Source organism: Xyrauchen texanus, chromosome 37 (genome assembly GCF_025860055.1).
Source record: "Xyrauchen texanus isolate HMW12.3.18 chromosome 37, RBS_HiC_50CHRs, whole genome shotgun sequence".
Classification (NCBI taxonomy): Eukaryota; Metazoa; Chordata; class Actinopteri; order Cypriniformes; family Catostomidae; genus Xyrauchen; species Xyrauchen texanus.
The window spans coordinates 11330591-11357040 of record NC_068312.1 but is presented as its reverse complement, the minus strand read 5'-3'; the positions used below and the strand labels follow the sequence as shown (position 1 = coordinate 11357040).

The 26450-nt window shown below is 37.8% G+C and overlaps 1 protein-coding gene across 1 annotated transcript in view; it reads right to left on the bottom strand.

Annotated features, from left to right (window-relative positions):
• Nucleotides 1–26110, bottom strand: part of LOC127630617 (beta-1 adrenergic receptor-like) — a 39561-nt gene extending 13451 nt beyond the window's left edge. Inside the window, exon 1 of the mRNA XM_052108238.1 lies at nt 23814–26110. Coding sequence (XP_051964198.1) covers nt 23814–25186 — 1373 coding nt within the window. The 5' untranslated portion in view covers nt 25187–26110. The remainder of the gene's footprint in view (nt 1–23813) is intronic.
• Nucleotides 26111–26450: the final 340 nt, after the last annotated feature.

Below are 26450 nucleotides of genomic sequence, written 5' to 3'. Positions count from 1 at the left end.
CATTTTTACACTTCTCATCTAAAATATTTTTGCACTTCTCAGTGTCATAATAACATAAAATAAAAGGTTGTGTTTTGCGCTCTCTCTCGTGCACCAGTCAGCTTCTCACCCGTTGCTGTAAACTCATGCACTCACACACACTGGCAGATATATGCACTGGAGTATTCCTGGATAATGTTATTTGGTTGAGGAGGTAATATTTGAGGTAATTAACGTTAACTAACATTAAAGGTATCCACTGCATTTATACACCTACTACTAGCTTTAAGAGCACAAAATTGTTTACAAGAGAACAACACATGCCTCTGAATTTTGCTCTCAAAATGCATCAGATGGAAGTATTTAACTTTAAACTGTACACATTTTTCCGACCCATCACTAGCGTCAGAAGGGAAAGAGATGTACGAAGCTTGTCCTGTCTGAATGTTGTTCTGATTTGATGCAGCTGGCTGAAAAGCAGTGTGTTTTTGTTTCTTTGAACACTGAAAAGTGTTATTAAAATGTCTATTTGTTTGTCAAGCCAGCTTTATCCTATCCCATCTTTAAGTGTTACACCTTTAAATTATGTTGGGAAAATAAGGACATAAATTAGGTTAGACTACTTCGTGTCCGCCTATAGAATAATCATTAAAAGCAAAGATTACCAACTGGTAACCAAATATTGTTCTTTGATGTTGTACAAATACAGCCGCGGCGGCCCTTGCAATAACTTGCTTCGTCAGGGTACACGGTTAAGCTGCGTTCACACTGCCAGCGACAAAACGACCTCATACCATTCATTTTCTGAGCTGGCGACTTCCGGCAACACGAACGACGGCGACCATATGTGGGCGTGTCCAGCGATGCGAAAAAGTTGAGAAATGTTTAATTTTATGCAAATGAAGAGCGACTTTAGGGAGCGACAGCCAATATGAGAGAAGATGGTAGAGCTGGCATGATCCTAATATATAAACAGTGTTTAGATTCTCCATACACACCACTAGCGGCCTAATAGCCAGCCACTGGCGACATGCAGAGACAAAGTAGCTGGCAGTGTGAGCGCAGCTTTACTTTTCCAATTTTGATCCGACACTGAATGCTCAAGCAGCTTTATTTACATTTAGAAAACTCCTGATGTTGCTATAACAATACTAGCACTAACCAATTTGCTTGAAGTGAAAAGCAGCCCCTCCTTTCCTGTTTAATTAATCGATCATGCAGCACATCTCAGGTTTGTAAATCCATAAGAATCTCTTTCTCAATGACAATACCAGCAGTGATGAAAAAATGTCGCGCTCTTCGATTTCAAATTACCTACATCACTAAAAGTGTGATTGCGTCACTCAAGGCGAGCTAGAAGGCAAGTGGACTGGAACCACTGATCTATATATATAACATAGATCAGTGACTGGAACGTGTCCTAAAGATAACACCCACAAGAACAAATAAATCAATCTGATTGGCTGATGAATCTGACAATCTGACTTTAGATGCCCATTCACTGCAGTGTTGAGGGATTCTGTGGAATTCAGAAGGCCTGACGAGGTGGAGCTCAAACGCACGCGCTGCTTCAGGAATGCGATTTGTGAAACAGTTGTCACATTTGCATGTAAGCATAAAGGAATACATTCTGATTGGATACATTTAAATTTTTTGCTATTCGTTTTTAGCTGCATTAGGAGTGGAAAAAGTTCAGTCAGAATGAAAGGATGAAAAAATATTTATTAGGCATGTTATGCAACAGAGAAGACATTGCTGGCCATGAAAAAAATAGCCACTGGCCATATACGAACAAATACAATTAGAGTTCATATATTTGATCATTTATGTACACATTTAAATTCCACAAGTGTTTAAAAAAACAAGATATATATGAAAATGGTAATTTGTCATATTGTCAAATTCTGTATATTGCATATATCTATTGTAAATACTTGACATTTTTATATAAGTTTAAAAACATTTATGAACACTTTCACCATACAAGTCTTCAGCATATATTGCCATTTTCAGACACAAATTAACGCGGGGTTAATTGTCACACACGTGGTTTAAAAGTTGTCACACTCACACTGGTAAGACGAAACTTAATTTGTTTACTTGTTGCCATATCAACACCGTGAAGATAAAAAAAAAAAATTGCGGGAAAATCCGCTCCGGCAGCGTGAATTTGCACGAGCACACCGGCACGAACACCATGGCACAACCCAGCCATGAAACACTCTGAAACACACTGTTACATTCAGAGCTTTAAACAAAACATGGAACGTCCACAAGATTAAATAAATGGTTCTATAGTTTAAAAGAGTAGCTATCACAGTTTTTCAGTTTCTTGCTTGCTAAAAACCTCTTAAAATCACAAGAAAAAATATTGGTTCTCCATCAAAACACTCTGAATACTATTACTTTTACTGATTCTATAATTTTTTTCATTTTTGTTTAAGCATTGTAAATCATTGAATATTATTTAATTATTATTTAAAATGAATCTATGCCATGCTGTTCATTAGAATTTTTAACCACAACTGGAAGTTGCTGGTCCAGGATGAGTGATATATCTGCACCTGTCAGATTCTCCTCTCGACACCTGCACAAGTGATAGTAAAGTGGTTTAAATAGGGTACTTGTTGCTTCAGAAATGTATCAAGCATCTCGTATGCACTGTTCTATCTGTTTGCTCTGCGAGTAGAAGATCGCACGACCCTGTCGCAAAAGCTTTGATAGATTTCAAACCTTTATCATCAGGTGTGCATACTGTCCTGACAAGCGAGTGACCACCCGGCAATATAGCAAAAGCCAATGAAATGGAGAGCGCAAGAGTAGAGAAAGGCATCAGGGGGAATAAAGAAAAGAAAAAGAAAAAAAATATTAAATGAAAACATCACCAATATCTCCTTAACCGCTGCCTTGCCATTATTTTCACCCGTTGTGTGCAAATCTGTGCAATAATGGGTGCAAGCTGGTCTTTCATGTTGTTTGTTGGCATGTAATCACAAATGCTATGTGTGTGGGTTTGTGAAAGAAACAAATGGTAATGTGTTTGAAACAGCTGGTCTGCAAACAGTTGTGTTTGTGCACTTGACTTTAGTGTATGCACTTAACTTGCTTCTTTGTTTCCACAAATGCATTGGCACCACTGCTCTGCCGTGATTTAAACGGAACTCAGAATTGATTCTAATTCTTTTGAGACTTGATTCAGAATCGTTTAAGTATGAATCACGATTCATCGCTGAAACAATCCCTTTGCAATTTAGTATCATCAATGTCTTGGCATGATTACCCACATTTGGTACCTGTAACATGAAATCCCTGGGAGGAGTATATCAAATTCCTCAGCATGCTTTTTTCAAACAATCCAAAATGGCTAACTTCCTTTTGGGCAGAGCTTATGACTGTAAGCACAAAAGTTGTCCGGCTTGATGAGGTCTATATGTGTACAAAGTTTGGTGACTGTACCTCAAAAGGGATGTGCTAAATAGCCCCCCGAACATACCAGTGTTCTAGGTGGTGCCGAAGAGCCCCTTCTGCGAAGAGCCCCCCTCACCTGTAACTCTGCCACGTCCTAATGGCCAGCGACTCTGATATTTGTGCAAACTTTCAAGAGTTTTCACACATGTTATGTACCCCCAAAAGTATAATAATAAGTATAATAATAATAATAATACAAATATTAACAATAATAATAATACCATTCCTTAGAAGAACAATAGGGCTCTGCACTTTCAGTGCTTGGGCCCTAATTAATAAAAGTGCTGGGAAATTTAACGCATTCATTTCTGTGATTTTTGTTTAATGCTTAAAAAATTGAGGCAGTATCTGTTTTTTGTTTTGTTTTTTTACTTCCTGAAACTTCATACGATAGGAGAAATGTGTCCCGAGTTGTTCCTGGCATGCTATCCGGCCTTACAGGCTCCGATTAGGATAATATGACTCTAGTGTTTAAATCCATGTGCTCAGAAGTGATATGATGGTGTGGGTGAGAAACAGATCAAAGTTTCTCACCCACACCTATTATATAGCTTCTGAAGCCATTGATTTAAGCACTGGAGTCATATAGATTACTTTAATGTTTCTTGATGTGATTTTTGTAGATACAAAGTTCTAGTCACCATTCACTTGCTTTGGATGGACCTAAAGAGCTGAAATATTCTTCTAAAAATCTTTATTTGTGTTCTGCTGAAGAATGAAAGTCACACATCTGGGAAGGCATGTGGGTGAGTAAATTATGAGAGAATTTTCTTTGTTGGGTGAATTATCCCTTTAATAAATGCTGTTAAAAACTTTTGTTCATTCTTAGTTCATGATACCTTTTGGATTTAATAATGTTAACAAGTACAACTTTATCGAAAAGTGTTACTGAAATGCAATTTATATTAGTACAAAAATAGTACTTACATTAATATTACATTTAGAATAAATATTGTATAGTTAGAATTTCATAGAGAGAGAGAGAGAGATAGGGGAATTAAGGTGCATATTATAATAAGTGCAGTAGTGTGAGTGGTAAATGTAAATGTCATCAGACCATAAACAGGTTATAAGCCCATGTTGGCCACTGACACAAAGATCACACTGAGATAACCATTATAAAATGAGGCAAGGCTCCCCACAAGCGAGCAGCTGCCCCTTTTCACTTTTGAAAAGCAACTCAACCCTTGCCTTTCAGGGTAAATCTGGAATTGCCTGTATATTGACTTTATAACAGCTGTTTGGCAGAGATAGAGAGTGGAGCACAGTTAAGAAAGAGTGATATTTTGGCCATGACTGGCTATGCAAGTCATGTCACCACAAATTAAATTATGCGCTAAGCTGACGATAACCTAAACCAATTTATGGTTGTTTATTTGAAGTCCCATAAGAGCTTGAATATCGACCTCATGCACAATCTGTATGTTATAGACAATGATCTGCAAAAGGGGGTTTGCATCAATTACATCAATAATTATTATGGTAAAGACATTACAATGTAAGCATCATATCAAACAGGTTAATACCTTAATTTGGTACTATACACATGTTATGAAGCTAGGCATCCCTGTTATATAATGTAGTCAAGAACTGACACAAAATTTGCATATTTTAAAATCTTATCAGCTTGACTCATGAATATGAATTATGTGACAAGGGAAACATTTCTACTGGTTATAATGGTAGCTATGCCCCTGCTTGGTATACACACATCTACTGTATATTTTTCTGTGTAGTCATTGGATGTTTTTAGAGGTGTCTATGTGCAGACGTACAAAGCCTTGCTTTGAGGACAAAATGTAATAACAGTAAAGCAGAGTAAATTACATTTTGCTCAGTATCACCTCTCCTGGCAACTGATGTACATGTGACTAATTTTTCAATCCAGCCTTCAGGCTACTGTCTTAAGTGCTTAAATTTGGTGAAGCCAGCAGGTGGATATGAAGGTTTTGCTATGAAAGGATTAGGAAATAGTTACACAGCTGTCTTTATTTATTACCTATGCAAAGTTGTGCTCTACATGCCTATTTAGAGTAATTTCTCCACATTAAAACCTTTACTGAAGGAGCCCACACACCCTCAGTTTCTGGGAAAGCATTTGGACTCTGAAGCCACACTGAAAAATTAATGAATGTCACTGCACACTATTCAAGTAAACATTTCACAAAAATAAGTTTATTAGGTTTAAAATGATAAATGAGTAGATATATTGATCAATTGATCAAATAATTAATAAAAAAATAATTAAGACAAATGATTTCAGTGGTTGTCAAATGTTAGTGGAACATATTCATAGCTAATGTGATGAACTACACCTATGTGATCTTGAGGGGAATTGACTTTACACGTCCACTTAAAATCACCAGTTTTCGCCAGTTGAAAAAGTAGAAATTCATGAGAAAACAATCGATGCCACTTAGTTTTATATTGCACATATAATGCAATGGTCTTCTAACATTTTAAATGTGGCTAAAGTTTCCAAATACTTTTAGGGGCCAATTTATTTAATTATATTTCTTTTTCTTACGAAGTTGTTGTTAAATTGACCAACAATTAGGAGGTGCCACTACAAAGTAGCATTGTCTACCCTCTGTGTGCCAACATATTGAGTGCATTTAGAAAAATTGGTGGAATTTCCTTGTAGCTTTTCAGAAGCCTTTTTTTAGGGGTAAAGAATGAGCACTGTTTGTTGCTACTGAACCATAGGAAACATTTCCTCCAATCCCCCACTCTCTGTTTAGTGTATACGTGACAGACTTGCAAAGTGCCTTAAGGTGTTGATGTGGGTAATGGGTTTTACCTTGGTCTCATCCATGGGGGGGGCTCTCCATGATACATAAGACTCAACTATAACCAGGGTTGGGAGGGTTACTTTTGAAATGTATTCCACTACATTACATTAAAATGTAATTTGTAACGTATTCTGTTAGATTATTCAAGTCCAGTAACGTATTCTAAATACGTTGGATTACTTCTTCAGTGCTGGAAGATTTTTTCACTTGTTTTGACTATAAAAACTCTGCCAGTACAGCAAGAAAAAATACACATGTTAGAAATACATTCTCTGACAAATTTCTTGGTTACTGTCGTAATCTCTATTCCCTGATGAAGGGAATGAGACGTTGTGTCAATTAAGTGCCACTAGGGGTCGATCTTGAGCGCCCGAAACACCAGCAGACCTTTGAGAATAGGCCAATGAGAATTGCCGAGTTGAATATGCATGCCACTCCCCCCAGACATATGGGTATAAAAGGAGGCCAGCAGGCCAGTTCATTCAGGTTTTGCACTGAGGAGCCGAGACAAGGTCCCGGCCGCTACAGCGGTAAAGTTCTGTCTGTGGCAAGAGGGACACAACGTTTTGTTCCATCCATCAGGGATCTGAGGTTACGACAGTAACCGAGACGTTCCCCTTCTGTCACTCACTCGACGTTGTGTCGAAGAAGTGACACTAGGTGTCCCATATACGAAACGCCACAATGACTGAACTGGTAATTGGGAGCAGGCCTCACCAGCCGCAGCCTTTTCTCTCTAAGTTTTCTCTCCGTAGAAAAATAGATTCAGCTGGGGCCTGCAAAATGCTCATAAAGCGCGCTGGGGAAGGCATTCTTTTCTGTTCCTATGGGGAGGGTAAAAAGTCAAATACAGCCCAATGGCCGGACATGGGAGATGCACGGTGGTAAGTCCTGCCCTTCGTAGGTGGGGAGACAGTGGACGCCATTACGTTGGCCAATCGCTCCCAAGCCGTGCCCCCCACTTGCGGGTCTGAGCACACTCAACAAGAAGTGTTGCGTCCTCATGGGCACTGGCCAAGGGCACCTCCCTAGCAGACATATACAGAGCAGCGGGTTGGGAAGCACCCAATACCTTTGCAAGATTTTACAATCTCAGCTAAGGTAATACCGTGCGCCTTTACCCCAGGAGATCCCACAAACTCGGCTCCCTGGATTACTCCTCCCTAGCCTTTTGGTCCGCGAATTCAGCGGAGGAATTCGCCGACCAAGCCCAATGCGGGTACTCAATTTACCCTGTACTGGAATAGGTGCTCCACAGGACGGGCTCCCACGTGGACTTTTCCCCCTGTGCGTATTTTCCGTGGTACGGTCCCCTTGCGAGCAGACCCGCGTCTCCCTTGGGCAGTCCTCACGGACCCCAGGTCGCCGTGTTTGTAGCAACTCCTCCCTCCCAATGAGGTAGGATCTACCACCGCGGCAGTCTCCACATGTGACCTAAAAGCCCATTTGATGTATTTCACCACTCTTTACCTCCGCCAGTCTGGGCAGGTGTGGTCTCCTAAGGGTCTTTCCCCCCTGAAAGAATAGGAAAACTGGGAAAGATTGCCTTCCCCGATGCGTATAATAGCGTTAAGATGGCCCCAATGGCCTGCTCCCATGCTTGGCACATTGCCTGGTTCCCCCCTGTCGGGGGTAAATAACCAGAAGGCTTTGATGATTTTATGGGGCTTTGGGGAAGGGTATGTGCAGCCTGGCGGTAACATCCATTCCCTGATGGAGGGAACGAGACGTTGTGTCCTCCCGGCCACGTCGCTGAACTGAGCCACTGTTGCGGCCGAACCTCATTGTCGGCTCCTCAGAAAAATCCTGAATGAAACAGATGCATTTCCCTCCGTTTATACCCGTATGTCCGGGGGCGGGACATGCAAATTCTGTCTGCCAATTTCTCATTGACCTTTTCTCATAGATCAGAGATGCAAAAGGCTCTCGAGAGAGACCACTAGTGTCGCTTCTTCGACACAACGTCTCATTCCCTCCATCAGAGATCGGAGGTTACATCCGTAACCTAGACGTTTTGGTGCCTGGTTCACTAAAGGTACATTGCAAATCATGTATCAGCACAACCATTTTGTGTTGAAAGAATTTTGTGCAAAAAAATCCTGTTGGGCTGAAAGCAATTCGCATGATGCAGTCCCCCATTTTGCAGGTCAGTTCTGAGTGCTAGGTTGTGGACTATGCAGCAAACTATCATGATCTGGCAGTCTACTTAATCCCCATTTTGTGCTATTTTGTTATCGACAAAGTGAAAATGTAAAAAAAATTTGCAACATTTGCCGCCTTCTGCCCATTTCCATTCAAATGGCCTTTTATCGATAAAAAGGGTTTGCGTGATGACGTCATGCCTAAAAAAACACTATAGTCACATAAGTTTTGGTTTAGCAAAAGAAATCTGCCCTGAAGCCGTTTCCATTCAGAAATGTGTGTTTATCGCTAATTCGCCTCCCAGATGTCCCTAATTTATTTCCTCTGATGTTTTGGTAAAATGGGGAAAGTATTCAGGCAATTCATTGAAATTAGCCAGTTTACTATCATTTTAATTGCAATTGCAATCAAAAGAAAACAGTTGCCCTTCTGATAGAACTGTAATATTGGTCCTGATGTTGCACCTATCGCAGGTTGGCACCGGTTCCGACCTGAAAGCGGATCGGCATGGCCAGGTTCAAGCAATACAAAAAGTATTGGGGGAAACTTTCTGTCTCAGTATGAGGACCATCAAGCGATGTGTATATGCGGTGTGCACAGCTATTAAAGAAAAAAAAATATGCAGTGTATTATCAGGGTTTACATATGATACAGCCCTGATATTCAATATTTTGAACAATCATCTAATCGAAAGCATCGCCATCACAACTGCATTATGTCCCACATATTTCTCTTTGAACCACCAACTGAACTTGATTATCATCTAAAATTTATTTTAGCTTCAAAATGCAAATTTATATTTTCTGAAGTAGTAAATGCGATCTGAGGTAAAGAGGATTAGATTTAAAATATGTAACTGTTTTAAAATGTTCAAAAGCTCATTTTCTGAAAGTGAACTCAGCATTGGACAAATAGTCCTGATAGTTTATAGTCTTGAAAAAAGTGCAGAACATTCTGAGAACGTCATTCAGCTGACTTTATTCATCTACAGAACAGGGTAAAGCTCATTTAAGTTTAAGAAAAGAAAAGGCATACAGTATATAGGTCTAAAAAAAAAAATTTCGTTTGGTAATTTATTTTTTAATTTAATGCTTTTTCCATTTGGTATTTAATTTAATACAGGGGATTTTACCGGCATTTGTTTCAAAAGTAGACTAAACAATAATTTAATAGAATTGGGCTGTAAGTGTTCCAAAAAACAAACAAAAACAAAAAAAGCACACTTAAGCTTTTCACCTTGTATTGTGTATTTATTCTTAATTTAAAACATCTTTATGCACAGAAATGATATGTTTTTGTAATGTGGGCTAATTCTGTGACTGCTGTTTATTTTTTTGAATGGTGTAGAAAAGACATTTAATAAATAAATGGATGGATACTGCGATTAAATTAATCGTAAACAGTGGCCATTCATTTGTTCAACGTGTACGAGATATTTGTGTTAGCACTCCTGGAAGTGTCACATTTGCAGATCGGCTCTATATGCCGTAAAGCTCAATCCATACTCACATACATTAAATTGGCTTTCAATTGGCAAACTCAATCAATTAAATTTTTGCGTTAATGCCAATTTTATCGACAAAAAGTGTTTCCAAACCATTTTTCATGGCATTTGATTTTTACACCAAAAATCCTTGGCTGGAAACGTAGTTATCGAGACTCCTATATATATATATATATATATATATATATATATATATATATATATATATATATATATATACTCGGTTATAATGTACTCCTGTATCATTTGTACATCATTTCATGATTTGCTGATGCCAAGATCAATAGAAACATCACACAAACATAACTTTATATTAAAATTACATTTGAAACTTTCTTTCTGTAGGTGGCACTGTAATAGCACAACATTAATTGCACCAGGTAAATAACACCAGGTAAAGAGATTTGTAAATAAGGCCAGAAACATGCTTTACCCAAGTATGCAAATGATGACACAATCGCTTGCAATTGCCAATGCATGGGCCAGCTGAGCACAAGAACTAATGTGCGTTCTTCTTTCTGTGGCGGTAACTAATCTCAGTACTCAAGGGGGCGATAGTGTTACCCTCAAAAGTTTGTGCCATAAAACCAAATGTGTTTTTCAGGTCAGCTGCTATAAATATGTTGACTTTTGCCTACTTGCTCAGCAATATTCTGTTAACTGTTGCTTATCCATGGAAGTAGTTGACTTGAAGTGAAAACTCACCATAGAAGCAAACATTTACAAAAATGTCTGCCATAGCACACCTTGTGGCATTGTCGAGGATAACGTTTATGCTGCTTAAATATGCCTTTTGGACCGTCAAATAGCCAGCAGCCTGATGGCACATGTTTACTTACATTATAAGGACATACAGAGCTTCAGGATTTTCTAAAAATCTTAATTTGTTCTCTGATGAATTAGTGATTTAAAATTTTTGGGTGAACTATTCCTTTAATTTATGAAGTGTGGTCTGACATTTCGGAACGTAACAATGCACAAAATCGAGCTTTCGCAGCTAGAATTGTCTGTGCTTTCGAAATTGCATAGATAACAATATAGCCTAATATATATAGGTGGTTTGTTTGCACTTAAATTATTGAAAGTGTCTTACTTTAGCACCTGATTAAACTGGATTACAGTTTAGTCTATGGCCCAGGTTTTTGCAGTGAAAATACTGCTTGAAAACGTAATTTGCCCCACTGTGTCTTATCCTCTTTTATTCCTGAAGTTTTGAAAGTACAATGCATTTATCTCTCACAGTGTGTGAAGTTTGTTGCTCTCTGAGGTATTATATTCCTGCTGTTTGAAAGCCCTCTCCATCTTGCCTGCACGAGAAGCAGAACTCTGATATCAGTACGACATCCAAAACAAGCGAAACCACATCTTGCCGACTCTCAGCAAAGCCTTTTCAACAACCCGAATCATTATCCATTTAACACTGTGACATACCTCATTTTTTTTGTTCCGCAGCTGTGTACTGAAATATTGCCACTTTCATCCTCCAGTTTCAACTGATGATTATTCACCAAGGTAGCATGCAAAGGTTCAGACGAGTTTTTAGAATATGCTCCCGTGACTTCTTATACGTAATAAGCTTTAATGGATCTGTAATGTGGTGTCCAATTCTTTATTACTCTTGTCTGCTACTAGTGGAGTTCACCAAGTTTAGTGGCGAGGCAAAAATGCATGTTTGCTTTCCAAAACTAAAGATGTCCACATTGTGGATGTGCCAGTGCAATCATTAAGCACATATTACATGTCAGAGTAGCCAGATGCAAATAGTTCAAGGAAGGTTTTTAATGATATGATACATGATCAGTTAAGTCCAGGCATTTTTCCACAACACAGATCACAAGAATGTACACACGCAGGGTCCAAGTATGATTGCTTGCTATGTCCTAGATCAGTCTCATGTGAGTATGGCATGACATACATACTTGCCAAATGGTTGTCAAAACCAAAATCTTATGTCATGTAATGCTATATATCATTATGTATGCATTTTTGCTGGAGATTCATTGGATAAAAACAGCATAATATATTTAATAATCAAGTGGTAATGTCTGTTAATGGGCACTCCAGTACAGTACATTGAGTTTTCTTTAGCTGATATCAGTCTGTGATACCGAAATGTGAAACACTTCCCCTAGTGGAAAAAGAAGTAACTGTTGTTGCATGTGTGAGCATTTTCCCCATGAAATGTCCATGGAGGGGCACCAAAAGCAAGTTGTGAAGTTAGTTGTTTTCAGCTATACTGACTGTAATACAGTGAAGAGGATTTAATATTTTATAAACTGTAGTCCCAAACCCCAAACCTAAACCTAAACCTAACCATCAGTGGAGTAAAAATGAACTGATGCAAAAATGTCTGATAGGAAATGCCGCTTGTTGTGAGTCGGCATAATGTGGCCAGTACTAGGGCACTGGAACTCTTGAAAACAACATGCCTGTGTGATCATGTTGCATTTAACTGACGCAAACCATGAGATAAGATAAAAAAAAAAGAACATTCGAAACTACTATAAAATAGTGCATATACACACTTTTGACCATGCATCAGTTGAATTCTACATTGAAGCAGCAAGTTGCAACTGTAAACAACTAATCTTTTCTTCATAGTACCCCCTTTGATAACAAGTTCTTCCTCATCTTGAATTGATTAGGACATGTCCTGCTCTGTATTTTCACATGACTTCATGCTTTTCATCACTTTCACACGTAAATAATTTACAATAATCCTGTCCGATGATAGCTGCGCAAATATCTAAACTCTATTGTGAAATCTCTGCTCATTGACATGTTTCTACCACCCCTGGTAAATGTCATCATACCGCCCCCCAAACAGAGCACACACTCACTCCATGGGACACCTGGACACACGCTGTCCCGTAGCCTAAATATTTTCCCTCTTGCACCCCACTGTTCTGGCAGCTAACATGACACATGACTATCAGTGGACAGAGTGAACAGCACTTGCCTCATTTGAGCTTTTCACAGCCACACAATGCATTTCTACATCATTCTAATTAGTCTACACAGTAGCTAGCTTGTTCATTGATCATTAGATATATAGCCTGATATAACATGCAGACTATAAAGACCTATGTGACCTACAAAGTGCATTGTGATTTTTTTGTTGTTGTTGTTGTTTTGTTTTTTGTTTTTATATGGGCATTTTATGTCGAAACAAACAGATTTCAACATTTTGTTATATGAAGGTCACAGTAAAAACGTCTTGGGAACTTTTTTCATTGCTATTTTTCAAATGCCTTTTATGCATACATTTTATTGTATAAGCCTTGTCCCAGTTCCACACTTTCAATCTTAAAGACATTCCATCGTAACACATTTTTAAAGTTATGATAATATAAAAAAAGGTTTAAACGCTCATAAACCATTTAAATATCTATTGAGTAATTGTTTTTCACAAGTTACGATAGTTTGGTTCCATTTCCATTGTGACCACCAATTTTGCCACAAATAAAGTTATATCAAATGTTAGTGTACATCAGTGGCGGCTGCTGGTCTTTCAAAGAGGGGAAGCTCATTTTCGGCCTACATTATAAACTTATTTACCCTATTTTTTGCACTAAATCAATCTTAGGTGTTGATCTGCCCTGCTGTTTAATTCAAATTTTTTCCTCGTAAGGAAGACTTTCAAATGGCTTTGCCAAAATCAGGTCGACAATATTAGCACCGTCTGCCATCGTGCGCAGTTTCACCCGTACGACGCTAGCCTAGCCTACTGTATGAATGAATGAATGAACGAACGAACGCTCTAAAACAAAATATATTAAACTTGGTAAAACTGAAACAAGGAATGTGGTGTATAATTGTGTGAAATGTATTATGCAAATTGACTAGCAATTTCAGCCAAACAAATATAAAGAAATAGGTTGCAGCAGTTTGTCTTTCGACTACACTTGAGAAATCCGCGATGGGACTGAGCTGAAATAGCTTCAGTGACTTCTTATAGTACAGATTCGCTGTCAATCAAAAGGAGATGCAGTCTTTCGACAGATCCTCCAATCATCACGCGGAAGCCCGGACTCCGGGTCAGCCCACTCCTCATTCACCCCCAGTGACGCTGAGTGTCCGTGGGCGGGACATAATCGCAGCATTCATCCAATGACCGTCTATTTTCGGAGCACTGAAAAAAAACTGTTCAGAGCAGCCCCATTGAAGTCAATGGACGCTCTGCTTCAACAGGGAAATGCACTGACGCTAAGGGAATGTATGAGAAGTAAATCGAGTCATCCGACCTGCTATATGTAATGTAGCTGATTCTGAACGAACTCGTCTTCGAGATGAACGTGTTCTAACGCATTTTTAGTCAATAAATTGTTTACACAATAGTACATATTTGACCATTATTTTTTTGACATTATAGGGGAAGCTGAGCTTCCCTTGCAGTCTTAAAGAAATCCCCACTGGTGTACATGTTAACCAAGGATAAAAAAGTGTCAGTGAAGAGCATGTTTGAGATTAAATATGAGACATATGATACAGTATGTGGAAAAAATAGAATCATGAAGAAAAATGTGTCAGTTCGAATCATGTTATGATAAATTGTCAAAATAGCACTTATAAAAAGCTTGTATGTTATTACATAACATCACATGCTAGCTATGAAATTTGCCTTATGGCTAATGAGACACCTGTCATTTTATTAAAAAAATATATATATATTAATCAATCAATCATTCAATCAATCAATAAATTGTATTTCTATAGCACATTTAAAATGACTAAAGTGCTTCACATTATAGCATAAACAGATCATATAAAGACAGAATGTTGAAAATACAATGACAAAATACACATATTAAGCACAGTTAAAAGCAAGTGAAAAAAGGTGAGCTCTCAAATAATATTTAAAAACATCGACTGATGTACAAGACCTGATTATGTAGTGGAAGGCTATTCCAAAGCCATGGGGCCACCACTGAAAAGGCCCAATCTCCCTTTGACTTAAGACCGGACTTGGGGATCGTTAAAAATAAACTGCGAAGAACTTAGTAGTCTAAAAGGCATGTGATGCTGAAGGAGATCTGTAATATAGGGAGGAGCCATGCCATTTAATCCCTTAAAAGTAAATACTAAAATCTTAAATTGAATACTAAATTTGACTGGAAGCCAACGAAGAGATGCTAACACTGGAGATATGTATATATATATTACAATTTTATTTTATTTCCATCACTCACATTTCCACCATTAAATGCTATTAAGCGCAATGCATAATTTGAGATGTGGTGGAAATGTCTATATGTTTCAGAAAAATTAAAGAGTCTGCTATCATGCATGTTAGTACATGGCCAGACACTGATGCTGAACAATAAGTGAACAAGTGAGAGTGTGAAAAGTGTGATTTAAGAGATGTTATTACAAAAAGTCCACAAGGCCAAAAGTCCCCATACCTAAAGAAACACCCTTATACACTACAGATCTTAAAAAAAAAAAAATGCAGATACGGGTTTGCAAACAATACTGCATTTAGCCAAAATAATGCTCCGTTAAGACTAGAATGTTTTAAATACCCATAAATGAAACTGATGCTTTTGTTGATACAGTCCTGTAAACATAAGCAAAGACTTAGTTGGCCTCGGAAAGGGATCATCATGAAAATAACAGTGAAGATTTGGTTATAGCAAGATCTTGCTGATTTGTTCTATATCATGACTGAAAAGGAGCTCTTTTCCATATTGAGTTCATATCCTGTTGCAGAGAATTACCTTATTGCTTACTCTGTCTGCACTTTATTTCTCATTCTTTCACTTGCTCTCCCCTCTCTCACTTATTCCCCTGAAAATGACAGAGCAATCATTTGAAGGGATGCATTTTCTGATGTACAACATATGGCTCAATGCACATGTTTAGAGGGCCATATCGGGATGCCATTTTGAAATCAAAGACCATCTAAACATATTCTGGGGAATTAAGAATTAACTATGTTTATTTGCACCTGCTGTATGTGTTGTTTTAGCACCCCATTCACTAAATGAGTTATGCAGATCAGGTAGCATTGCAAACATAATAATAAACACAATTATAGCTGAACCTAATTTGCATAACGCTGCTCTTCAACTCCAGACTGTTCTGAGTGCTAGTTTGTGGATGACACAGCAGTCTAGCTTGATCTAGCATACTTCACTGGATTTGTGCTACATCGCTCCACCACTGCGATCCAGACACCTGAATCAGCTCTTTATACACCGCATGTCTGGATATATGCCCAGTTAAATCCTGCTCTCCACTTACTGACCATTATTTGATTAATTACTGCTACTATGATTGACAGAAAAAAATACACAAACATTTCTTTTAAATAAAATTCTACCATCTGCTTTCCGCTGGCGGTAATAGCAGAATGATAATTTTAGCAAGAACATTGCGCTGAGAATAAGGTGCAATCTATAATTAGCCTAATTTACATAGAAGTGTGTTGTTTTTCTTTTTAGGACAAATGTCGGACTTTCCGTAATTATGAGATTCTGACTGACAACCGTTCATGTCTTTGTAGAACTCTTATTTACAAGTTGTAAACTATGAATTCTATGAAAGAAATGACTAGGGCTGTGCACGAGTAATAAACTATTTGAGTTTTTGTTCTGCACCAACTAGTCAACTATTAAAAATAGTCGGGCGCATGGATATGCTCTCTGTTGTTTTTCTACTGTTACTTTTAAATCTTTATTATTATTATTATTATTATTATTATTAATGCATACTGTTCTTTGTTTTCCAAATGATAAGCATAGTTTGTTGAATTTATCTTATTTTAAAATCATTCTTGGTAATGTTTTTGAATAAAACTAAATATATATTTTACGCAAGTGCCGTAAAATCCATTCTTGTTATTTTTTACTTACATTTTAAGTAAACGATTAGTCATTTTTTGTTGGTTAGAGCACTTGACTACAAATGACTTAAAAATGCTCAATCCTAGAATTGACGTCATGTAATAAAAAAATAAATAAATGGCAGCAGCATCAACAGTTGAAGTGTGTTTATACATTTCTGTTTGATATGCCATTTTATTTTAGTAAGGTTACCTAAAGCACCTTCTTTGGTCATAAACATTTTACATGAAAATAAAGAGGTAAATTAATTAATTAAAGTTTAATTCATGTCATAATATATATATATATATATATATATATATATATATATATACAGTATATATATTTAGAGATAAAACACTGTCTCTAATCAATATCACATATATATATATATACTGTATATATATATATATATGTGATATTGATTAGAGACAGTGTTTTGCGCTGAAAAGCTGCATCCAAAACTGGCACAATTATCAGCATCAACTGTACAATTTTATATGTAGAATGTGTATAACTCTAATAAATTCAATGGAACAGAGGAAAAATAGAAAGCTCCCTCTATTCTGCCGCTCCTTGATTTGAGATCTCTTACCGAAACCTGTTGCGGCACTCTGTTATTTATCAATCAAGAGCCAATCTTAGCCACCCTTTTTTGTGAAGATCAACAGTAGCTAGAGACCGAAACCAGTAGCTGATGGTGGTGATAATTCTCTGATATGTAGAAACATGGTGCCCCACTTCTACAGCAATGAAGGTGATTGGAGCAGATAAGCTAGTATACTGGCCTCGGCTTGTCAGCTGTATTGTGCTCGAACCCATAAACCTATTCAGTGATTAAAACACCTGTTTGTAAAGTCCAGCTCCAGGAAAATGTGCATGCAGGTGCCAGACAGTAACAGCTCGTTTTGCAAATTATTTTTCATAATCAGGTGGAACTGACATCCTAATTTGTACAATGTTATATTGCAAAATACACTATGTGAATGTAGGGAATGCAAATTTCCATGCTTGCCCATATTGCCAGAATATCCATATAAAGCAGTTCCAATTTGGAATCCTATAAACCTGTTCATTTTTAAGCTAGGACATTGTAATCCCATTGAGTAATGCAAAAAGGGCCCTGTAGACTTGTGTAATGATGTAGATAATGCTTGCCCTGTTTGTTCTCCATCTACATTAACTAATTTGATTATTTTCACATTAAAAAATCTACTTTTGATGTGTCCATCTAAATTGCAGTTTGCTTGAATAGGTGAAGACAATTTATTGCATTTGGCCAATTGACAGTGAAATACAAATTGGACATTCTCCAATCAAAACGGTCCTTGACTATAGTATGCAAATGTATTAGAGGAGTAGATTCTGCATTCATGTCTATGTTTACTGACCTTTGATATTTGCCGAGAATAAACACAAACCAAATATTTTTGCATAAAGTCCATGTTTTTGAAATGCCTCAAGTCAGGGGTATAAGAAACACCTGTCAAAATATGTAATCACTTATTTACATGCAGAAAATTTACATTTTTTCCTTAACTTCAAGGATCCTATAAGCATTAGTTATTGATGTGCTCACTCTGTTTAGGTGGTAAACAGCTTTTCCACAGAGGCGGAAGTGTTGCGTTTGGGTGATAAAGTTTATCAGCTGTTGGGGGTGTTGGAGAAGCTACAGAGGGGCCCTAAAAACTCACCAACAACACTGCCGAAACCACCTTGTTCTCACGCATATGACTCAAATGAGATTTAGCAGTGGCAACAAATCAACAGGCAACAACCAATCCATATTTAGCTTATACAGCAGCTACTGTATATGATATATGCCAAAATCCATATTGCTTTATTTATTTAGTCATTTATTTATTTCGTAATTTAACTGAAAAAGTATATAAAAATGCTATAGTTAAAACCTGGTAGACTAACTTGTAGGTTAACTGTTAATAAGCTTACCATATGTGGTAAAATTGCATTACATATAATGCATTTCATGTAATTTAACTGTATAATGTTTTGCTTTTTAGAAGGGAGGTTCTGGGTTAAGTATCGGTAACCCAAATATCCCTGCCCGAACCTTGAAATTTGAATAGATTTTGTATAAAATAGTTTTTACTTATTTTTGATAGTAGTCACTGAATTGTTTTACATTTTAAGTTGACACTTTGATATTTACTGCATTATATTAGAATCATGTGTTACCCTGATGATTTGTATCTTTGTGTTGGTAACAATGTGCACTGTCTTTGATTCAGTATTATTAGCCACAGTTGCTGGCAAATTTTTATGAACTTTAAGTTATCATGTGACCTTCAATTGTACCACCAGTGTTATTATCAGTACATTTTACAGTAACAAACATATTTTAATTGCTCATATAGGCAAGTATATAAACATTGTCATGTAATGAAATGTGCTATAAAAAACCTTAAAATATAGTCATCATATTTTGCAGTAACATGTATTTTCCAAAGTTCCCTCTCCAGACACTGAGTTAATAAATACACATAGACAACGTTACCCTCCTTTATCAATGCACTGTTCTCCCAGCAAACCACAAAGCAATCATTGTGTCTTCATTTACTTGTTTCTGCCAGCAACACAAAATGTGCCCATTAACAGCACAGAACAGCAAAATGTTGACTTCCTGTTCCCGTTAAATAAAACACACCATCATTATCGCCCATCTGTCATTATTTGATTTATGTTGACAAGGACAACTTTCATAATACAGCACACTAAAAATACTCATGGCACATCTTAGTTTGCAATCAAAGCAGTGCCGTCATTGTACACTGTGCTGGACGTAATGTTTGAGTTGTCCCGTTTGTAATAAAATTCATGGTCATGGTGTGCAAAACTTGAAATACACAGTTTACGTAAAAGGGCTTCACAGACATCACAAGGCTGATGAAATTGTACTCAATGTACTCGAAAGTGGGCCCAGAGCTGCTGAGCTATACACTAAATAATGTGATTGTTTGTTGAAATGGGCTACGTGACACCAGTGAACTCACTGCTTTAAGCGTTTGGGGATTTAATTGGCTTACAGAATGATCCAGGAAAAAAAACAAAAAAAACATGAAGTTGCTTCTTTCACCCCATTTTATTCCTGTTGGTCTCTACAAATCTGATCCCTTGCATTAATTTGTAGTCCATGTCCATGAAAGTTTAGCTTTGTACTAAATACTAAAATACACAGGGGCAGCTGTGGCTCAGGTGGTAGAGCAGGTTGTTCACTAATCGTAGGGTTGGTGGTTCGATTTCCGGCCCACACGACTCCAGCGCCTTGCATGGCAGCTCTACCGCCATTGGTGTATGAGTGTGTTTGAATGGGTGATTGGGACACAGTGTAAAGCGCTTTGGTAACCTTTAAGGTTAAAAAAAGCACAATATAAGTGCAGACCATTTACCATTTAAATGACTTTCGGTTCATTTATATATACTTCAGACTTTGATCTACTTCGATTACAGGTAAAGTACGACTTGTTGTAGAGTGATTAAAAAATGAACCAACTTTAGATAAATTGCTTCAGCATTTGCAAAAAAGGAAAACGAGACATTTGGGGTAAACTTTCAAACAGATTCCTAGCAGCGTGTCATTTTTTATGCCCTCAGGTACACTGACATCATTTTAGACTTGCACACAATAATTAAAATCTACAGTGACCCCAAAAGTATTTGGAATGTTTTGGACCCTTAAAGTAATGTTCCGGGTTCAATACAAGTTGAAAGGAACACCCCCCCCCCCACACACACACCCCCTCCAGAATTTTGTTTTATAAAAGCACTTACATTAATTATTCTGTTAAAAAACGTGTATAATTTCAGCTGTAAAATTGTTACAAATTAATTTTTTACAGTCGTTTTAGGGGTTTAGGGTTTGTTGACATTACATCGTCATAGCAACAAAGTTGTAAAATTGGTTATAACTTTACACAGAAATAAAATTATACATGTAGGATTGTACATGTAAAAAGTAATTTTATCACACTAAAATCATGTTTACACACATATTGTGTATGTCTTGTGGCAAAACTTTTGAAAATGTAAATATTTTAATGTTCAAAAAGTGGCCCCCATTCACTTCCATTGTACTGTAACCCAGATTTTTGCTTTTATTTATTTATTTTTTTAAGAAAAGGAGGGACAAGACAAAACAAATTTTTGTGGTAATCAATATTATGCACAAAATGTTGTCAGTTGAGCTTAACTTATATTGAACCCGGAATGTTCCTTTAAGCTGCATTTAAGATGTTTGAACTCCATTGCCTCAAATGAACAAAATGTCATCTGCAAACAAATTATGCTGGACCTTATCTCAGATCTTTAGTTTTCTTTGACATTTTTGTAATTATTGATATATTTTTGGTTTGATATTTTTTATACCATGCAAAGACATTCATACATTTTATTTGAAGTGTGGCTTAAATGTCCAGCTACTTTTCATGGGCTGTCTTGTTAGCTTTAATGTTAGGTGAAAGTGTTACAATTCAGTGCTTATTTGGTTTTATGTTTAAATCAGTGACACATTGTGAATGGAACAAACTAGATTTTTTTGTTCACAAAGTGGATGTAGTGAACCAATGAAGTGTATAATTATCTTCAACAGCATGTAGTTATTTTGATGAAAGTAGGATGCCAGTTGCATTGATAATATTCTCTTTTTATTTCTCCAAAGCTCAGTACATTCCTGTGTTTTTGCGTCTCCTCTGGTGTCTGGTGTGCACGACTGTGTGTGTTAATGCAAAACGCGTATGTGAGCGCAGTGTTTCCACCTCATTGTGGGTAGGTAATATCTCCTGGGCTTGCCCACCCAGCCCTCCCGTAACAGCTTCTGTAAACCCTGAACCGCGATAGTCAAGTGTGTCCCACTTCTAAGAAACGTCTTTCCTGAAAAGGCTCTATATACAGAGTATAAACATTCGAACCTTTAACAGATTCTTCATAAACTAATATACATTAACCCCACCCTGCCTACACACATATTTATGAATGTAACAACATTATGGACCACTATTGAGACCTCCGCAGGCCTTTGCACATTACCATCTCCATGTTTACAATGCACATATACACTTTCTCTTGTACAGTATTTGTAATTTATGTTTTTTAAATTATTATTGTTGTTGTGTTTTTTTTTTTTTTTGTCCTCCCTGTCCTGTTTAAAGTATGTATGAGGTTGCTGGGAGGATTCACAGAGTGAGAATTTTATTGTACTGTGTAACACTGTTTCTTGTACATATGACAATAAACTCTTAACTTTAAAATCATTCTTAAAAGTGTTTTTTTGTTAGGAAGTATGCTACACTAAAACATATGTAGTGCATTTGTTATTTCTAAGTATTTTGTTCCTGTATTGTAGAAGTTTATTCAACTGAAAAACAATTACATTATCAAGACCACAACTGACCTCTGGCATTTTATTTTAAAGACACTCTAAATGATTACCACCTTTTCTGGATACATTTCTGATTGGACAGTTTCTTGATCTTTCTGTCAATTGTATTTTCTTTCTTGGGAATGTAATTCTTGCATCTGTTTTTCAATGTTGCACTCAAAATATATTGCACAGAGCCTCTTGTGCTATGGATAGATTTTGTGACGGCAGTGTTGCATACTCACTAGGCCATTTTTTAATCGTGTGAAATATTTTTCATATGGTTTCACGTGCAGTTTCAGTTTTTCCACTTCTGAAGTACTTTTAAAAGATATGAGATTTTATTTTATTTTTTTCAGAAAGATGATTTTAACTCAACTGTTCTTTTATTCTGTAATTTAAATGTCCTCTCATAGTTTGTGTTATTTGAGGTGGTTAGTACTTTTGGGTATTTAATAGATGTTGAGAGATTTGGAGCACATAGTTTCTCTTTCGTATCAGACATTGTGTTCTGTTCCGTTGCTGCTGACATAGCATACATTTTGTGTCATACTTTTTTGAAGCTATGGCAGATCCTGCCAAAATGTCCAAAGCGGAGCATAAACTCTCCATCATGCCAGTTTTGCCTAAGAATAATTAATATTCCTCTAGCTCTCAAAGAATCCTTCAACTCTGTGAGGTTTGACTGGCACTCAAAGGCATGCTCGACCGCATTTATGTATTTTACAGTTGTAAACACAAGTGATTATGTGCTTAAGCCTTGTATTTTTTTTTCTCTACACAAACTTCACCTGGCTTTTTTTTTTACATTCCACTGTGAATTACATACCACAACAACTTATACATTTTTGTATTACATTTTGTAGAATTCAATCTTTTTGCAATCTGAGACAACTTCAACACTGCCCAACTCAAACGTGACAGACTATACACTCCCACAGAGCTGGGAAAAGCCAGCTCTGTGGGAGAAAACTTGAAAACTGAAAACTTATTCAGAACTTTAGATCACCTGAATGCAGCAGGTTTGAAACTCAGCTTACATGTGATATTGAGCAAACTGACCCTCCTGACATAGCACTGATTCAGTGAAATTGACATTTACATACATTGACATTTCATATAAAATATTGAAAATGTTTGAATTTTCAATCTTGCACAAATAAAATAAAGTAATTTTCTGGTCTTAGCTGGTTTAAACTGGTCTAGATGGTCTCCCAGTCAGGCTAAGCTGGTCTTCAGGTGGGTTAGCTTGGCAGCCATCTGATCTCCCATCCTGACAACACTTACAAAAAATCTATAGTTCTCACAAACTTGCCACACATTTGCCACTCATTATTTTCACATGCAAATGACATTGTGATTCGATGCAAATGTTATACAGAAGTTTGCAGCTCTTCACCAGTAGTGGCGAACCTGCAGCAAACCTTTGGCAACAATGGACAATTTCCTGCAAGTTTGCCGCAAAGCTCATTTGCATGTGAAAATAATCAATGGCGAGTTTGCTGCAAATTTGCCATGAACTCCTGATATTTGTAAGGGCAGCTGACAAAACCCCTCTAAAACTAGCAACCACACCAGCATGACCAGGCTGGGAGACCAGCCAATACCAGCAAATCAGCTAAGGCTAGTTTAAGCTTCTTTTTTTTAGCAGGTTAATTAAAACTACTCCTGATAATTAAGACTACATTCTCTGATCTAGTTAGTTTTATTAAAAAGAGAGAAATACTCACAATTCAGTCTCGGGCTCGGAGAATTCGCTGAAGATTGTGCTGCCGTTGGAATGCGGGGGTCCCGGCAACAGCTCCTCGCTCCTGTAGCTGCTCTGGCTGCTCCCCACACTTCCCTCCCCAGGTATCGTCCCTGACAATGTGAGGGGCTTCTGGAAAGATCCAGGCAATCCTGGCTCTGCAGATCCCAGAAAACAAGGACATCGAGTCCGAAGCTCCTTGTAGAGGAAGTTCATTCTTAGTGATGGAATCCAGGGACAGCAAAGAAGATGCTTGAAGGCTGCACGGAACTCTGGGCTTCGACAGTAGATGATGGGGTTGAGGCCAGAATTAATGTAGCCTAACCAGTTTAATAATCGGAAAATGTCCTTACGTGGCATATCTCGATTGAAGACGTTGATGATGTTTGCCACAAAGAAAGGCAACCAACATAGTGTGAAGATGCCCATGATGATGCCCAGTGTCTTTAGGGCCTTGTGCTCCTTGATAACAGTTAATCTCGAGGGTCGTCTGCGAGAACTTTTCCTCCTTGACACTGAACCTCCAACGTTATTGCAAGGGAAGTTGTTGTTGCCATGGATTGGTGGTTGTACCTGATTGCCCATGCATTCATTTTGGAACCTCAAACGATTCTTGTCAATCAACTGTACCTGTCGTGTGGCAATGAGAAAGACCCGAGCATAAACGAAAATCATAATGAGTAGTGGGACGTAGAATGAAACAACTGAAGATGTAATTGCGTAGTACATGTTTGTTACAAAATCACAGCACATGGGGTCATTGGAGCACTCTTTTGCTTTTTCATCATCTAATTGCCATTTCTTGTCCATAATGGGGACGAAGGAGATTAGAGCAGAGACCACCCACACAACAAAGACAATAATTCGAGCCCTGCACTTATTCAGAAGCACTTTATGTCGCAGTGGACGGGTGATTGCGATATACCGATCCACTGCAATAACGCAAAGGGTCTCTATACTTGCAGTCACACATAGTACATCAACTGATGTCCATAACTCACACAAAGTCTTACTCAGTTTCCAGTTGCCCATTACAACTATTGTGGCGCCCAGTGGCACCACCAGAACTCCCATAATGAGGTCAGCGCATGCCAACGACATGATGAAGATGTTCGTCGTAGTTTGCAGCTGGGAAGTGCGGGCTATCGCAATGATCACCAGAAGGTTACCTATGACTATAGTCGTGATGATGATCACCATGACAACCACCAATAATGAGCTGCACGCTGGATCTAGTTCACTGTTTTGTGTCCCATTGTTGGATAGATTGGTTACAGTGCTGTTGGTCAGAGTTGCCATTTTTAAGTACTCAAATATGCCACAAATCAAGGCATGCAATCTTTCAGAAGCAAGCATCAGCAAAGAGACACATAGTTAGGCTTTAGATGCGTCTAGATACTTTCTAGAACCAATTGAGATACCATGAAGATTATGCATTTCAGCTTGCATTTTATACCACCGTATCTCCAAATCTTGTACAACAGCATCAATGATCCCTTGTCACTGTTCATTCAGTCATCCTTCAAAACCTCTATATTCAACTTATTTGTCCAGTAGCTTTGAAGCGCTGCAGCAAATCTGTAATATTCCACACAGCTCAGCTGCAGATGTTGAAAAAAAGTCCCTTTTATTTTAAGTTAAAATTGGTTCTAGAGAGACGAGGAGAAAAACGTTCAGATCAGCTCCCGAAACCACCAGAGGAAAGGCGGATAAGCACTCATCCTGTTGCAGCAGTCCACTGAAGTTGAGATTCAGGCGCAGATTGTCACTGGCGAGTGTGTGTGTGGAGCGGGTGAGTGGAGGTACCTCTACTGCCAAAAGCTCAAAGGAGCAGTGACACTGCTGCTAGGACCAGACAAGTCAACAGCACCCTCCCTCTTTGCTAATCCCCCTCTCTCTCTTTATCTCTCTGCCTCTCACTCACTCAACCGCTCTCTTTCGCACTCACTTGGTCTTTTGGAGTTGAAGGAGCATTCAGCGTGCTGTAGTTGAAGTCACACTTCATCCAAGGGGTGGAGTTGTAAAGAGTGCCTCACTCAAACAGTTCACACACACACACACACACACACACACACACACACACACACACACACACACACACACACATGTTGTGTTTCCATGTTTTATGGGGACTTTCCATAGACATAATGGTTTTTATACTGTACAAACTTTATATTCTATCCCCTAAACCTAACCCTACCCCTAAACCTAACCCTCACAGAAAACTTTCTGCATTTTTACATTTTCAAAAAACATAATTTAGTATGATTTATAAGCTGTTTTCCTCATGGGGACCGACAAAATGTCCCCACAAGGTCAAAAATTTCGGGTTTTACTATCCTTATGGGGACATTTGGTCCCCACAAAGTGATAAATACACGCTCACACATACACACACACACACACACACACACACACACACACTCAACAAATACACAATCAACAAGTGTAAAACACTTTTCATTGGGCTTGTCACACTTCGGAAGTGGTGATTAAGTCAGAATAGATATAATAATGCATGACTAATTATCACAAATATTAACAAAATAAGTATAAATGTAATATCTGAAGTTAGTTACATTACATCACAAACAGTATTTATTATGCAGTGTGTTGGTAA